Source organism: Haplochromis burtoni, unplaced genomic scaffold (assembly GCF_018398535.1).
Source record: "Haplochromis burtoni strain Fernald_Lab_line unplaced genomic scaffold, NCSU_Asbu1 Contig_379, whole genome shotgun sequence".
Classification (NCBI taxonomy): Eukaryota; Metazoa; Chordata; class Actinopteri; order Cichliformes; family Cichlidae; genus Haplochromis; species Haplochromis burtoni.
The window spans coordinates 405,256-421,365 of record NW_024582740.1 but is presented as its reverse complement, the minus strand read 5'-3'; the positions used below and the strand labels follow the sequence as shown (position 1 = coordinate 421,365).

The window sequence follows — 16,110 nt, the reverse complement described above, 5'->3', positions numbered from 1 at the left end:
TGTGTGTGTGTGTGTGTGTGTGTGTGTGTGTGTGTGTGTGTGTGTGTGTGTGTGTGTGTGTGTGAATGATGCAGTCAGTGTTCCTGTGTATAGAAAGACAAATGTGAGTGCCAGCATGTTTCTGCATGCATGTGTGTGTGTATATTTGTTTGTAGAGGACTAATTATCTCATGATAGGACTCAGAGGTATGGAGCAAGATAAAAAGCTGCCCGCTGACACTGATTTACACAATCTTTAACACTTAAACCTATTACCATCATGCTTTTAGTGTTACTTTTTATGCTACTTGAAGTTTCAGCTGTACATTTGACTTTATACTTTCATGACTGCTGCAAGAAAACACCCAAAATCTCCAGTGTTAACCCTAAAGACACACAGAGTAACAGCTGATTGTTACTAGTCCTCCTTATAGTTATCAACTGCTTCATCTTGAAGCAAAATGCTACAATGCCTCTAAGATACACTCCCTGAAAACAACTTTATGCTGGCCACCGCTGTACTCACAATATACATATGAACAGACAATATTTCTGGATTGTTTGCTCTGTCTTTGTGGCAAATTTTGTTGCTCTGTTCAGAAATTAATAAACTAACTGACAAATCCATAAGAAATAAAATAAAATATCAGACTCTAATCCTGAGTTTGTGCTCTGGCATTTTTTTCTAACAGTCCTCGGGTCAGTTTGAAATGGATAAAGTCAGGTTACATTTATTTACCACCAGAAACTGTCGGTGTATCTCAGTTCAGACACTTCCACACTGTGGGCAACCCATGTGAATAAAAGAGCAGCTGAAAGTAACTTCTTCTTCTTTTTAGAGTTGTATCAAAAATACTGGATCGCTAGCTGCTGCTTTTTTAGTCTCTGTCTTTCTGTAATAATAAATTCTTCAGATTCTTCTACAGAATTCAAGAAGTTAACAAAACACTAAAACATGCCACAACAAGTGCAATATCTGTTAATTAATACTGGTGTGTGTGCTAAGTACACAGGACATAGCTTTCTCACATTAGCTTAAAAGAATTATGGGTCTTTGTGCGAAGCAGGCTAACCAGCATCACGACCGCTACTGGACACATTTCCACTCAAATGTTTTGCTTAATTTAAACTGTAGGTGTACAGAAATATGTAATTTGAGGCACAGCGCAACAGTTTACGGCCATGCTAGCCACTTTCTGCGGGGTTTTTGTTGACATCTTGGAGATGCTAACTATGTCTGCTTGAGTATTTCTTTACATTCTTGCAAGACTTTCACGTGACACACGTGACACGTGACAGTGTTCTGATCTCTGGGTAATGACGGTCATATCAGGGACAGAGAGGTGGTGGCTGTAACAACCTGACGCATTAAGTCCAGGGTGCAGGAAAGGAGGCAGATTTTAGATGTACAAATGGCTTTTTAAAAGGTTACGGTTATACTAGTCTGTGGACAAGGAGAAGACGTGTGCATTGAAATACTATTTTTACTTCACCTCTATTTTACGTCCTGTATATGGTTTGCTGGGTATTTTACTTGTGTAGCAAATAACTTACTTAATCTTGAAAGATGAAGCAAATATCATAGCAACTGTTGATTTAATGTTTTTTACAGTCTGAAATGAAGTAGTGCTAACTGGCTTTGCCAATCACAGAGTTATGCAGCAAACGTGGCAAAAAGCCCACAGCCAGTGCACTGTCACACTGGTTTCGTACACTGAGTAGCCTGACTCTACCCATTACAACATGGCTCAGTAAAAACTCAAGGGCAATTTAGACTCTATGGTGCGTGGCTTTTCTCATAGAGAAACCTGTGTAGTAATCCAATACAAGTATGTCACATTAAGTGTTGTAGATATTTCCCTGCGAGTCTTCTGTAAATCTCAGTAAAAACAGTCACGATCTTTTCGTTTAAGGGCACAGTCTGATTTCACTTGTTCAGGAAGAGAAAAAACATGTTTTGTTGCTACTTTCAAAAGAAATTTAAGCAAGAAGGAGCCTGAATATTCCTGATGCAGAGCGAAACTCTCCAAGCTTGGTAAAACACGATACCGTTTTGGGCCTTTCATCCTTGGTCAGTCAACCGTGCCAGCCACAGATATATTCTGTAAACTACGTAAACAGCACTGTCTGAATGCAGGGCTTGAGGCAAAACCGTTAAAAGCACATTTTAATCGCTCTGTATTCCCTGTCAAAATAATTCATGTGAAATATAGGACAGGTACAAAATCTCTCTTCCTAAAAGGCTAAAGGTTGGCACAACCCCCCCCCCCCAAAAAAAAAATAAAACAGGGAAACAGGCCCAATAGCCACCAAGACTGGAATAATTCTTGTAATAATGGTTGCTATTCTTTATCTATCAATAGATTATGTTTAGAAAACTTAAAACAACAACTACCACGTCCGCAATCCATAAACTGCCACCGCCGTCAACAATGCTTGAAGTTAAAGTGAAATCATTTGGGGGAGGGAATCTGGTGAGTGAAACTTCCTAAAGGACACATTTTAAAAAGCCTAACAATTTTACAAGTAAGTCTTTCAGAGCAAACACAGTTTGTTTTCCCAAATTTATGGGACATTTGGGAACACGAGGAACAGCAGGCAAAATCAGCTTGTGCTGATTCAGGACCAGGTGTCACTAGGGACTCAATAGATCATAGTCTATCCCCAAGCCCCCTCTGCTGATCCTAAACCAGCTGCACAGACAGAGACGTCAATGTAAGAAAAACAAGATCCAAATTAAAAAGTATAATAAAAATGTTTCCGCCAGAGCCGACTGAATCCAGAACAGTCCTATTAGCTTGTATGGCTGCGTCTGCTGAGGAATGATCGGGGCAGTTAGCTCTAAAACTGATCCCAGTCCAACCATTAAAGGTCGCGAGGATGCAGAGGAGGTTATACTGGACGCCCCATGGCTGATCTTGGAGCTGTCTGAAGGCAGGACAGGCAGGCACTGGGTGCATGGGTGAGGAGAGGCTAACTGCACACACGCACACAAACACGCACAATGTAAATATTAACACACACAAACATGCAGGCACATAACTCCACCTGTAAGCCCTCCTCACACAGTGACCTTAAATGCGTTAGTGTGTGTTGGTGTGTGTGTTGCGAGTGCAAAGTGTAGAGTGCTTATAGCAAGTGTTTGTCTCTGAACTATTCCTTCAAAACAGTTTTTTTCTGGTCCTCCGTGGTTGATTAGCTGGCTCAGTGTACTGAAGTCCCATCGAGGAGCGACACAACAGCGACGCAGTGGTAACAGTTTGTCATTTTCTTCCAAAGAAACACCAAACATGACACAGTGATAGTTGTTTTTGTTTTTTTTAACCCAGAACAGAACATTTCTCTCTGCGCCACACCGGGCAAAGCTGAAGCTGTGAGCATGTATGTGTGTGTGTGTGATCATTAACGAGGCTACATCGTTGTGTGCTGTGTTCTTGTGCTCCTATACTCATGAGGACCAATAATCCCAAAGCTTCGAATTCTATTTCAAGTTAAAGTTTAAGTGTGCAAAAGTTTGATTACGCTGTTCGGTCAAAACTGATATCAGCTGATTACCTTTGATGATGATGGCATTATTTTGATGAGCTTACATGATGCGGATGTTTATTTCTGTCCAGTTTTGTTTTTGATTCTGCAGCACATCCTAAAGATTGTCAATTATCTTGGATCATCATGCCTGTGCTGTGAGAAAAGAAAGGAATCATTGTTGGTCATTCATTTTAATCACATCATCAACTGACCCCCATTTCTTGGGGGTGGGGGGGGGGGTACATAAGGTTGCTGAACCTAGATCAGACCAACTGAAGCAACCCCAGAGGTAAAGTAAAGGCTGGATCTATCTTACCCTGATGCATAAATCACTCTGTAACACGGTAAATCTGGACTCATCAGACCACATGACCTTTTTCCATTCCTCCAGAGTCTGATCTATATGCTTCTGAGCAAACTGAAACCTTTTATTCACTAACTAGCCTCACTAATACATGCTTTTCACAGCTGTTTAGTTCTCTTGTGCGTGTTTAAATACCCTTACTTTTGTTATTAACATAGCCGTGAGTTCTACGATTGGATAATAATCATTCTGGGGGGTTTTCCAACCATATTTTTCCTGGAAGTCGATGCATCATTGTTTCAGGTTTTAAATAATGCATCGGACAGTTCTTAACCCTGTTTTTATTCTTTAATTAACAGTCATTACGTCTTCCAAACTCGTGAAACTGGAGGGTTTACTGATGCTTGTAGGCTGCTATCTGACGCAGTCTTCTCCTGTGCAAGTGCAAACAACAAAAACTAGCATTGAAGCTTTGGGTAAAAGTCCTCAAAAGTAGAGGAATTTGTATGTATAGCTACTTGGAATGCATGTGTCCGTGTGGTGTGTGTGCGTGTGTGTGCGCTGCAGTGCTGAGTGTCCTGCTGGCAAATTGTAAAGTGACCTCTGGCACCGGTGAGGTGAGGTTTATGTCCATGAGCGATCGTCCGAGTGCTCCACTCCTCCTAATGTCCCTCCTGTCAGAAACTTCAGATGTGATTAAAACAACACAACCTCACAATCACATCAAAGTAGAAAATGAAACTAGAATAATAGAATATTAGAAAGACTACAACCCCTGCTTCCCAACTCCGCCCCCCTGCGATCAACCCTCCCCAGCCCCCGCCCCAATGAATAGATTACTATAATATGTGACAGAGTTTATCATCCTCTGCACAGTGGCACCTTTAGAATAGAATAGAATAATTTTTTTTTACTAATAATATATCAGAGTATCAAAGCTTTATGAAGAAGAGATAGACAGTGGCCTAGTCTCAAAAAGCACCCTGTGCTCTACTGAAGTAAACATCATTACAGCGCGGGCTAATGGGCCCGCGCGCCCTTGTAAGGCGTCTTTTGTGTAGCAGTCGAGTATCCCTACAGAGTATAGAGATTAGGGTGCCATTTGAGACTAAAGCAAATGTAAGCACTGGAAGCAAATGGATATGGCATGCATGGTTTGAATGGTCAACGCTGACATGGCTCATGGATGGCAGTTCTGAACTTCGACCCTAAGCAGACCTCTCGAGGTCTGAGCCGATGAGAGCTACGAAGCTACCGCTACTGTTGAGTCAGTAAATCCTACGCGGATTAGAGTACTTACAACTGCAAACCTAAAGCTAACCTGGAGGTCGTGATACATAGAAAACATCTGGAGTAATATTTGGCACCAGGCATATTTTGCTAATTTATGTTTGAATCTTAAGCAACTGAAATAACTCTTAAATATGCTACCTTTGCTTAAGGCAATAGTCTTCATCTCTAATTACGTCACAAAATTACTCATCTAACCTAAAGTTAAGTCAAAAAAAAGTAGCAGAGTAGAAAAGCGTAGTCTGATTTTCCTCTACTTCAGCTTCTCTTTTACACAAAGCGTGCTGTATTAGCGGTTAGCTTGTTCAACAACGATTGTTTCTGTGCAAATGTACTTTGCTTTTTCTCCCCCTCCCTCCCACGTTACACCCTTAAAATGAAATTGCTGCAGTGCTGAGCATAAAAAGCCCTTGTGTGCTCCTGTCCTTTAAAAATTAAAAGCCCTTGCTTGGAGAAAAGTAGGGTTTTTTTTCCCCTTTCACAGCCCATGACAAAAGCTGATGCCCCTAGTTGCAGTTGCAAAATTAATATTTACATGTAGAGGACAGTAGCAATGCACGTTTGTCCCTTTAAGCTCCCTTTATGGCGTCGGAGACAGGAGATAAAACAGCAGCATCATAAATTAAACAGTGTGTGCGAGGTTTAAAACATATTTTATTATCAGAGTAATGACTGTCAGAGTAGTAGCTTGACAGTGTCGGGTTGGTGTTGTTTCATGTCGACTTTATACAAAACAGTGCAATGGCTGTTTATGGGAAGGTAAAAGAACAATAACTGAAAAAATAAAAAAAGCATTTTTTTTCCTCTTTTGAGTTTCACACTTACTTGTTACTCACAGTCCCAGAAACAGGTTGAGAAAAATGGTGTGACTAGATACTCATGCTCAGGTTTCACAACCCTCCCTGTCTCCTCTCTGTAGATTTTATGGCTGTGTTGCCTTTTTTCTCACAGTGTCAAATTCTGTCGCCTCGTGTCGTGAGATAGAAGATTACTGAGTAAAGTGAATAATTCAGCTTGTTTTCTTAATGTTTTAGAATATGCCTCCTTTTACTAAAAGGCTGGAATACTTCAGAATTACAGTAGTTGCCACTGCTTACAAATGCACAGATGCAGCATTAGATTGTTGGGAAACCAAGTGGACTGACTGTGTAAATATTAGGCATATAGTAGTAGATCAGGGGCTTTATCACAGTAGTTTTTTGTGCTGCTTTTCCTGCAGAAAAGTAAGGCCATTACACACCGAGCATGCTGCAAAAAAACCAAAATGAAATTCTAGATCTTTCAGATGCGAATTTGTCGTGTTAGGTATATGCTGCATTTTTGCAAAAAACGTCCTCAAAAAAGACGCATCAAGCCACAATGAACTGGTCCTGATGTTTCTAAACAACAAAAGGAAAGAAGCAGAGATTCTGGGTTCATTCAATTCTCACGAGAAGGCAGCAGCATGGAGAATTTCATGGTTTGATCCAGGAGTTGAATCTTTATCACGACTGCTGTCGTACATATTTCAGGATGTCAGCAGGGCAGTCTGAGCTCTTCCCACATCTGAGGAGGCAGGGAAATTATTTCAGAGTTGACTGACCTGGAGCACCATCTAGCTGTATGTCTGAAAAGAAACAGTACTGTTGCGTTTCGGTATGTTCAGTAAGTGCGTTTTGAGCTACAAGCGCACTTGTTGCCACATGCAGTGGTCTGATTGGTCAGATCTGTTAATTCGAATGCAAAAAAATCTTAAAAAACTGTGCTTGATTCCATAAATTAAATCCAAATTCGTCTTGCAAAATTATGCGGTAGCTGTGAACGCCTGCATTGAGAATAGGCGAGTATTTTTAACAAACAAAATATTGGTGCAAATTTTACATGTCCGGTGTGTAAAGGCCATTAGTCTGAAAGGCGTCCAAACACTGCTGCTCAGTCAGATGCACACAAAGTGTTCTCCGGTGCCTCGATGCGTGGATCGCAGCAGTATTTGACACTGGTCGTCTTAAGGCTGGAGAGGTGGCAGTGGAGTAAGTAACTAGTTTGTCAGCCAGTGTGTGAGCAGTGGAGATTAAGAGCAATGAGGAGGCTGTGAGTGACTTAAATAAATAATAAAATTGGATATCCTCCAATTCCATCTCCCGCTGCTTAATTTGTGTGCTACATACGAACAGTTTCCTCCTATTGGAGACGTCTACTTTAGCTTGTGTTTACTCCTGCGGCTGTAAATCTGACAGGTTTTAATATTAAATCAGAAATGTGTTCACCAAGAGGTAGTGGGCAAACAAACGGTGCTGCCTTAAAGCCTATTCACAGCTCAGTGGTCTCCCCTCCACAGTACCCTGAACCAACAACCTCCAGAAAACCTAACTAGTCTCCAAAAACGCCACCAATGGAAGACAGGAGCTAAATCTAGTGGAGAGGATGGGAAGGGTGAGAGGAGGTGTGGCTACACAGAAAAAGGTGAGAGGTGACACATGGACGCAGACAGACAGCTTGGCAGACAGACCACCTCTTTTTAGGTTTTAGGTGAAAAAATAAATAAATCAAGAGGTGGCAGAGAAAACAGAAGGAAGCACCAATGGATCTTACGTTACCATCTATAAGAGATTCTTTAGGTTGTTGAGTCAGACCTTTTCTACCCAGCCTGCAACAGCTAATCCACGGTTTCTTCTTTACTCATTGAAATCGCCAGGTAGGTTTAACCACTGACCTGGAATCAGAGCGATGAGGGGAAAATGTGACCAGGGAAGAGCTCAATTCATTTTCAGTTCAGTCGTGAAGCGAGCTTTCCGATCGATCAGTATGAAAGTTTATATACAAAATGTATAGAAAATGATAACTGCTTCCACAAATGCACTGGTTTAAATGGGCAAACCGATCTTCAGTTTATAATTTGAATCTAGCTGAACTGAAAAGGAATCAGAGCCCACGACAAGGTGCTGACGTCTTCACGTTTACTGTAATCAGAGGGTCAGCTGGGAGCTCTAAGGCCGGTCCCCTTCCCTGACCCGACTCTGCTGCTATCCAAAAGGTCAGGAGGACAGAGGTTCACACAAAGTCTGTCACTCCTTCTCCTCAAATTCACATTGTAGTTTTTTTTGTGGTGCTTTTGTTTTTTTTGTTGTTGTTTTTTTTTAAAGAGAAGTTGCCCCAAACAGAAAAAACACTTAATATATTTTACATTTCCACTAATTCCCATTTCTCCTGTGAGGAAAAAGCCTGAAAATCAATTTATGAACATAAAACTCATGAACATAAACCGAATGTGCCTTGATATATAAGGAGTTACAAGTATTACTACAGTGATATGTGCTGGGGCTGGGAACAACTTCTCTATTAAAACCAACCCTGCTGCACACACTCTCACAGGGCTCAGGATTCACAGTTCGAAGGCTAAAAGTTCACAGTTCACAGTCGAAGTTTAGCAACCGCCCCCCCCCCTTCCCACCCCATAACCCTGTGTGTCCCCTGCTTTTGCTTGCACTCTCCCCCCCCACATTTCTCATCCTCCTCCTCTTTGATACTCTGATTGGGGCGATATCTGTAGCCAGCACCTCTCAGACAGGTGTGGTTCTGCGGTTGGGGTCCTTGCTGTAGTCTTTAGTGAGCGTGCTGCTCTGGAGGAAATCCCTCTCCGAGTTAAGCAGCCCGCCTAAGCCGCCAACAGGTTTGCTGCCGGCATTGCCGGCCTCTCGTGGGTTCAGCGTGTACATGGGCATCTCGGAGGCGGCGGGCCCTGTGTAGCCACCTTTCCCCAGTGGCGAGGCATCGCGGCTGGGAGCCTCTGAAGAGCGAACGCTGGAGCGGCGCCGGAAACGGTAGCGATAGGAGGGGATGCGGCTAAAGGCGGACTTCTTGATGAGCTCAGTGCGGGACTTGGCCCGGAGCTTGCGGTGCTTCTCAATGAACATGTGCACAGCCAGCACACCCACCATTTCCGCCATAATGAAGGAGAGGGCGCCGAAGTAAAAAGACCAGCCATAGGAGTAGGACTTCTTGCTGTCACTCTGGCCTGGGTCGCCAGAGTTGGCTGAGATATAGACAATAATTCCAATGATGTTACTGAGGCCTGGACAGACATAAAGAAAGAGAAACTGTGAGAGCCACAAACTAACAAAAATAACACAACTACAGTATACTAAGAGACGGTCATGGTACCTGTGTATTGGACCCAAGGTTTAAAGCATTCATGATTATTTCTGGGTTTGTGACCTGATTTGTGTTAACTTATTTAGTCATTTGAATATATTATTAGATTTTGTCTTTGTTTCTAGTTCTTGCTTTCTTGTTTGATGAGGTTAGTTCCCTTTCCTGTCCAGCCTGTCCTCGTCTCAGCGTTTCCTGCGTGAAGTCTGTCCTTTCTCCGTGTTTGTTCACTTTTCTCTCGTTGTGTAAACTCTGCATTTCTGTTCCTATTCGTTTTATTTTGACAGACTCTTGTCCTGTGTGTGTTAAATTCAGTTTTCCTTCCACTTGTCTAATTGGTTAGATTCAGTTCAGCTGTGTGTTTTTCCCCAATCTGCCCTCGTCTCCTCTTAAACCCTCAGTTTTCTTGCTTCTTTATTGTGTCCTCCCTTGTGTTGTGTGTCCTGTGTTTCTTCTATAGTTCCTAGCTTGTAAGTCCCTGGCTTTTGCCTTTCCTGAGTTTTGTGTTTTGGTATTTTGATCCTATGAGTTCTAGAAATATTGGGTTCAAAACCTACCTGCCGCCTGATATATCATGTAATGTATTTTTTTTCTTTCAGGCACACAACATAATCAGATTTCACTATTTGATATGTATAGTTATTTATTTACTTGTTTACCCTCTGCTCAGATAAGCTTTTTTGTGTTGGTGGCGTTCCAACACATGTGGTCAACAGGGAAGTTGCCCTCTGGTGGACAAACTGTGCCACATCAGCCAGTGTAAATAACCGATACCGCTAAAATAACAAATAGCTGATCGGCCGATAGTTTCAGCCCATCGATAAATTGGTCAGGCTCTAGTGAGCAGTGTGCAGTAATTGAATACTTTAATTTCAAAACCTCAGTAACTGAGGCTCTTCTAAAACACGGTTTGTTGGCTTAAAAAACCCCAACTCTAAAATGTCCCTTCCCTTTATCCTTTACAGCACCGCCAATCAGAGGAAACGAATCAGATCATGTAGACACTCAAACAGGTCCAGTTCCATTTATCTGTTAGTGCATGAATGTTGTAAACAACATGAGCAATTTAGTATCCTAACTTACAACACCACACCCTTTTTTTTTAACAGTGATTTTTGTCTGTTAACCTTCATTTATTAAAGCAAGGTGTGTGGTGAAGCTACTGTGGGATATCTCTTATTTGTAATGTTTTTGTTGGCTATTGTGTTGTCATTTTGTCTCACTGCATGAGCCTGTACTGTGTTATTGCTGACCAGTTTGTTCAGCGATTTCATTTGTAATGTTTCCAGCTACATCGTTAGTCCTATCTGGTGGACATGGTGCATTTTTCTGCAAAAGACAGTCGCATTTGTTAAAAACTAATGAAAATACAATTTTTCTGTGACTAATAACCTTTTCAGTGCAATTAAAGTGAACTTACTAAACCTTAACATGTGAGTCAGATAAAAAATGCTTAGTTAAAACTAATAATGTTGTAAAGATTTAGCGGTTTTGTTTTTTTTCCGCGCATCTCAGGTCTTTAATTACAATTCTGGCTACCGGCGAGACAATCGAGATAAGACGATTATCTGCGTTCTGTTTTGCAACAATGCCCCCGTTTTATATTGTGCTACATAATAAATTCAACCAATGTTGTTTACAGCAGTGCCTTTACTTTAATTTGCTTTAAATTGATTTTTTTTAAACTCCTATTCAACGTTTAAGGAAATCCATTGTTAAAAAAGACAAGGGTTCAATAAATGCATCAGTAAAGGTTAATGAGTGTTTTTAATAATTCCGATTACAAAACCGACCAATAATAATCACCTTGCAAGACCCCAGGAGACCCCGGGAACATCACCAGGATCATTACAGTACAGATACGTAAGTATAATGGTGTGTGCAAAGATGCTTTGCTGCGTCTCAATGAAAGACTCTATAGGTGTGTGTGTTTGCACTCTCACACCCTCACAGTGCCTCACAGTGGCATCATGGCATTCTTGTTGATTGATTAATCAGCTACTGTGTCCCATATCCACACTTTGGTGCCTCTCATGGGCTCTTCTGTGTGCTTTAGATGCTCAATGGGCTCCTCAACAAATATCTGAATGCTGTGCCTCCTCCGTTTAGAGTCGGCCCACAGTGACACAGCTGCACACACTCAGACACATGTGGCTCACACAGACAGCCGCCTTGTTGTTATCTCAAGCTCCTTTCACCAGGTCAGAGAATGTAAGGCATTTGGCTGGTACTGTATTTAAATAAAAAAAAAAAGTGGTATGAGGTGCTGAATTTGTGAATTAGTAAGTGTGGTTTCATGTACGCTGTTCTGATGACTGACGATCACTGTAGCTAAATTCCTAAGAGGAAAGAGGACACACATGGACACGCAGAGACACTCGCAGTGATGACTAACCTGCTGAGACGAAGAAGATTCCTGCGCTGAGGATGACGTTGTGTCGGCTTCGGTAAAACTCACTGGCAGCCACGCAGAGCCCACCCAGAAACAGCAGACCCACACTCATGATGGGGAAAAGACTGGAGGCACGCACAGCACCTGCACATACACACAAAGAGTGGAAACGCGTTCATAACAGGTGCAAACTTTTTATTTTGCCGTGTAAAGACGTCGCCTTTCAGATCCATCAGAAACTGATGAAGGATCATTTGTGCTGGAAGAACAGTAGCTCCACCATTACGTCATCAAAATCACTGGTGCGCATCACTTCTGTGCTGGATGGAGGATGGAGATGCAAGGGGAAGAAAAAAAGAAAGAAAAAAAGGTTCCACTTTACACACGCGAGGCAGCGGGCTGCTAAATGCTCGACTGAACCTGAATTCTGAACATGTTAAAGCATTCAGAGGATTTGCTAGAGAGAGCAAGGGAGAGAGACCGAGAGACGGACGGAGAAGGGGAAAAAAATGGACAAGACCCAAGACAGATGGAGAGTCACGCTGACATATGCGAGGCAAAATAATGAATGTGAAAGTGAGGCTTCAGTGGGAGTGAAATATTTGTCATATGTGTGCAGGATGCGATAACATATTGAGGAATATTTGCAAACAGCTTGTTGCGCAGAACTGAGATTCGGGCTATTTTGAGACACCGAATATATGAGGAGAGCCCATGCATCAGAGTTTTATCATATACGGTTGTGTCTTCACAAAAAGACTAAAAGTAAACGAAGCAGATCATTGTCGTTTTTTTCTCCATCTGTTTTCTTTATGTTTGTTGTTTCTTGCGTGGCAAAACATTCCCGCCGTGACCGAGAGCTGCAGATATTGCTCGTACAGACTCCGCCCCTATGGCCCACAACCCTGGGCTGCATGAAATGCTGGTCACTAGGTCTCTGCTCCTTATTGGCTTATCAGCTCTGAGGACTGTGATCTAATTGGCTCCCTCTGGGGATGTTGCTCTGTGTTCAGTGGAGCAATGAAAAAGAGGCACAGGCTGAATCCCTTCCCCTTCTTTTCTGTTGTTGTTTTCCACCTTTACTCCTACAATAAACAGAGAGCTCACTTCTCTGTGTTTTCTACTAAATACTCTCTCTTTATCTTTTTATCTTCTTTTTTTCTTATAATCCTTTTTAACCTTATGAAGGCGTTTTTTAGGTTCAGTTTCTTAACTACTTGCCATTAGTTTGTGTTTCTTCATTATGTAGTGTTATGGAACGCCATTAAGGTCATAATTTGTTTTGTTGTTCCTGCTATTAGACATTGTAATATTGCCAGCTGCTGTTTATAAACACTGTTCTGGGTACATAATTATACCAGCTGGCATAGAAATGCCAGTCACAATAATATTTTTTTTTTTTTTTTTTAAGAAACTACCCATTTCCCATTATCCTTTGGATGAGAAGAGTGATAAAGAGTACTGAGTGAAAGTCTTCTTCTTTATATTTCCTTATGTTTTGCTTGTGACTTGTGACAGTGACCTATGAAACATTCAAACATAAAAAAGCCAAATTACATTTTTTTTATAGGCATACAATACTATTTTTGCACCAACAAGGTGATCCCCAAAGTGTTATTAGCTGACACATTTCAGCATGGTGTGGAGATTGGCCTGAAATCTGAGGTAAATGGACAAGTGGATGACAAATGAACAAGTGGGAGGCCCCCCAAAAATATCTACACCAGATATAATCACCCTATTAGAGCACTTCGCTCTCGCTCTGCAGGCCTACTTGTTGTTCCTAGAGTATTTAAAAGTAGAATGGGAGGGAGAGCCTTCAGTTTTCAGGCCCCTCTTCTGTGGAACCAGCTTCCAGTTTGGATTCAGGAGACAGACACTATCTCTACTTTCAAGATTAGGCTTAAAACTTTCCTTTTTGCTAAAGCATATAGTTAGGGCTGGACCAGGTGACCCTGAATCCTCCCTTAGTTATGCTGCAATAGACGTAGGCTGCCGGGGATTCCCATGATGCATTGAGTTTTTCCTTTCCAGTCACCTTTCTCACTCACTATGTGTTAACAGACCTCTCTGCATTGAATCATATCTGTTATTAACCTCTGTCTCTCTTCCACAGCATGTCTTTATCCTGTCTTCCTTCTCTCACCCCAACCGGTCGCAGCAGATGGCCGCCCCTCCCTGAGCCTGGTTCTGCCGGAGGTTTCTTCCTGTTAAAAGGGAGTTTTTCCTTCCCACTGTCGCCAAAGTGCTTGCTCATAGGGGGTCATATGATTGTTGGGTTTTTCTCTGTATCTATGAAGCACCTTGAGGCGACTTTTGTTGTGATTTGGCGCTATATAAATAAAATTGCACGGTGGCACGGTGGTTAGCACTGTTGCCGCACAGCAAGAAGGTCCTGAGTTCAATTCCACCATCAGGCCGGGGTCTTTCTGTGAGGAGTTTGCATGTTCTCCCCGTGTTTGCGTGGGTTCTCTCCGGGTACTCCGGCTTCCTCCCACTGTCCAAAGACATGCACTTAGTGGGGATAGGTTAATTGGTTAATCCAAATTGCCCATATGTGTGAGTGAATGTGAGTGCGAATGGTTGTCTGTCTCTGTGTGTTGGCCCTGCGACAGACTGGCGACCTGTCCAGGGTGTACCCCGCCTCTCGCCCTATGACAGCTGGGATAGGCTCCAGCGCCCCCCGCGACCCTGAAAAGGATAAGCGGACGCGAATGGATGGATAAATAAAATTGAATGGAATTGAATAAATAGTATCTGAAAGTCATATTCTTAAGAAATGGAAAATATCCACACTTGACACAGGACCTGAGACAGAGATGTGGCCTTTCAGTGGATCCTGTTATTGTTTGTCAAAGCGAAAGAATTGTCAACTTTTGAACCACCATGCAATACCATCTGTAAATTGCTAGACTGGCAACAGATTCAATTTCCAGCACGATCACAATCACAGTGCCAAGACAGTACAAGCATACCAAGATAGATAAAAACACAATAAAACATATCAATCATGGAATGGCCTCCCCAGAGCCCAGGCCTCAACAATACTGAAACAGTGTGGGATTACCTTGATGCCAGCATGGTGGCTCAGCTGTTAGCTAACTTTTGCCTCACAGCAAGAGAGCACTGGTTTCAAACCTGTAAAGGGACATGCTCCATGGAGTTTGATTGTTTTCTCCATGCTCACACTCAGGTTTCTCCTGCAGTCAAAAAAGCATGCAAGGTGAATGCTGCTCTTGGCCTTGGCCTTGTCTTGCCAAGCAGATTTGTAATCTCAAGAGACCTATTTAATGGTTAAGGCAGGATTAGAGGTTTATTGCCTAACAATAATGTGATAGCTGGAATATTTCAGTGCAAGTTTGTGCAGCGAGGCAAAGTAGCAGGCCACCATCAAAGGAAAAACTTCAGGGGTTCAATCACATGCCTTTTAACTGTAATCAAAACAGTATGCATAAGTACTGTGCACATAAGGTGAGCTGTTAAACGCCTAAACAGTGCTCCATACAAGAAATGACAAAATAACTAACTGGTGTTATTTTAACTGTATTTGTAACACCTCCAGTGTTCAGCTGCTTACTGACTACTGCTTTCTCTTCCCCAGAGAAAAAAGGTTAGTGGGAATATCCCACTCCTAGAAGAAAGATTAACTGTCAGTGTTTTGTGATTTTCAATTGGTTACATTTAATTAAAAAAAATCCATTGTTCTGTACTCTTTCCTCTACATTAGTCTTGAGTTGCTACTACAAAATAGTGGATGGAACTAACTTTGTGATCCTTAACCATACTACCCCTGTAGTTTGTCCTGCAGATGGGGCTAGAGAGGGGGGTTAGAGGGGGGTTGTTCATGATTGCCTCACACCCACATCATGCCTGTGTGCTGTTTCTAACGCAGACTTTACAAAATAATTCTCTTTTCAAGCCGATATGAAACATTGTTGTCACACACCTAACAATGGAATTGGCTTTACATCGCTTGGGAACATACGATGGGTTGAGATAACAAAAAAACAAGTTTAGTGATTAGTCAGACAGTTCTACTCTAAATATGGTAACACTGGCCAGTAAAAGCCTAGTTGTGAATGCACAGTGCAGTGTGTGCTCATATCAGACTCACGTAGGAGGTATTCAGCTGCGTCTGCTTCATAGTCAGCATCTTCTGGGAAGTGATCAATTTTCTTACACACACCTCTGAAGGTTCCTGGAGAAGAAACACACATCAGTTTAGATAGTATAGTAGTAGTTTATTTTGAACAACACAGACATGAAAAGTTGTTTTGTTTGATAAATACTAATTTTCGGATGTATCTCATTGTATACACGGACAACTCTGTGGTACTGTCCGATCAGTTCCGCAGCATTTTTCTGAATGTAAGCAGAGAGTATAGCCCTGCACACTATACAATTCATCCTGCCGCGTGTATCATTCGCCACAGATGCCCCGATATTGTTCAGATCATGCGGTTTCTCCCTTTTTCTTCTTCTCCACACT

At 42.1% G+C, this 16,110-nt stretch overlaps 1 protein-coding gene across 1 annotated transcript in view; it reads right to left on the bottom strand.

The window, feature by feature from the left end:
- Nucleotides 1-6: 6 nt before the first annotated feature.
- Nucleotides 7-16,110, bottom strand: part of cacng3b (calcium channel, voltage-dependent, gamma subunit 3b) — a 38,531-nt gene continuing 22,427 nt past the window's right edge. The window contains exons 3-5 of the mRNA XM_005943605.3: nucleotides 15,736-15,819; nucleotides 11,625-11,765; nucleotides 7-9,152 (exon numbers count right to left, since the gene is read on the bottom strand). Of these exons, the coding sequence (XP_005943667.1) occupies nucleotides 8,641-9,152; nucleotides 11,625-11,765; nucleotides 15,736-15,819 (737 nt within the window). The 3' untranslated portion in view covers nucleotides 7-8,640. The remainder of the gene's footprint in view (nucleotides 9,153-11,624; nucleotides 11,766-15,735; nucleotides 15,820-16,110) is intronic.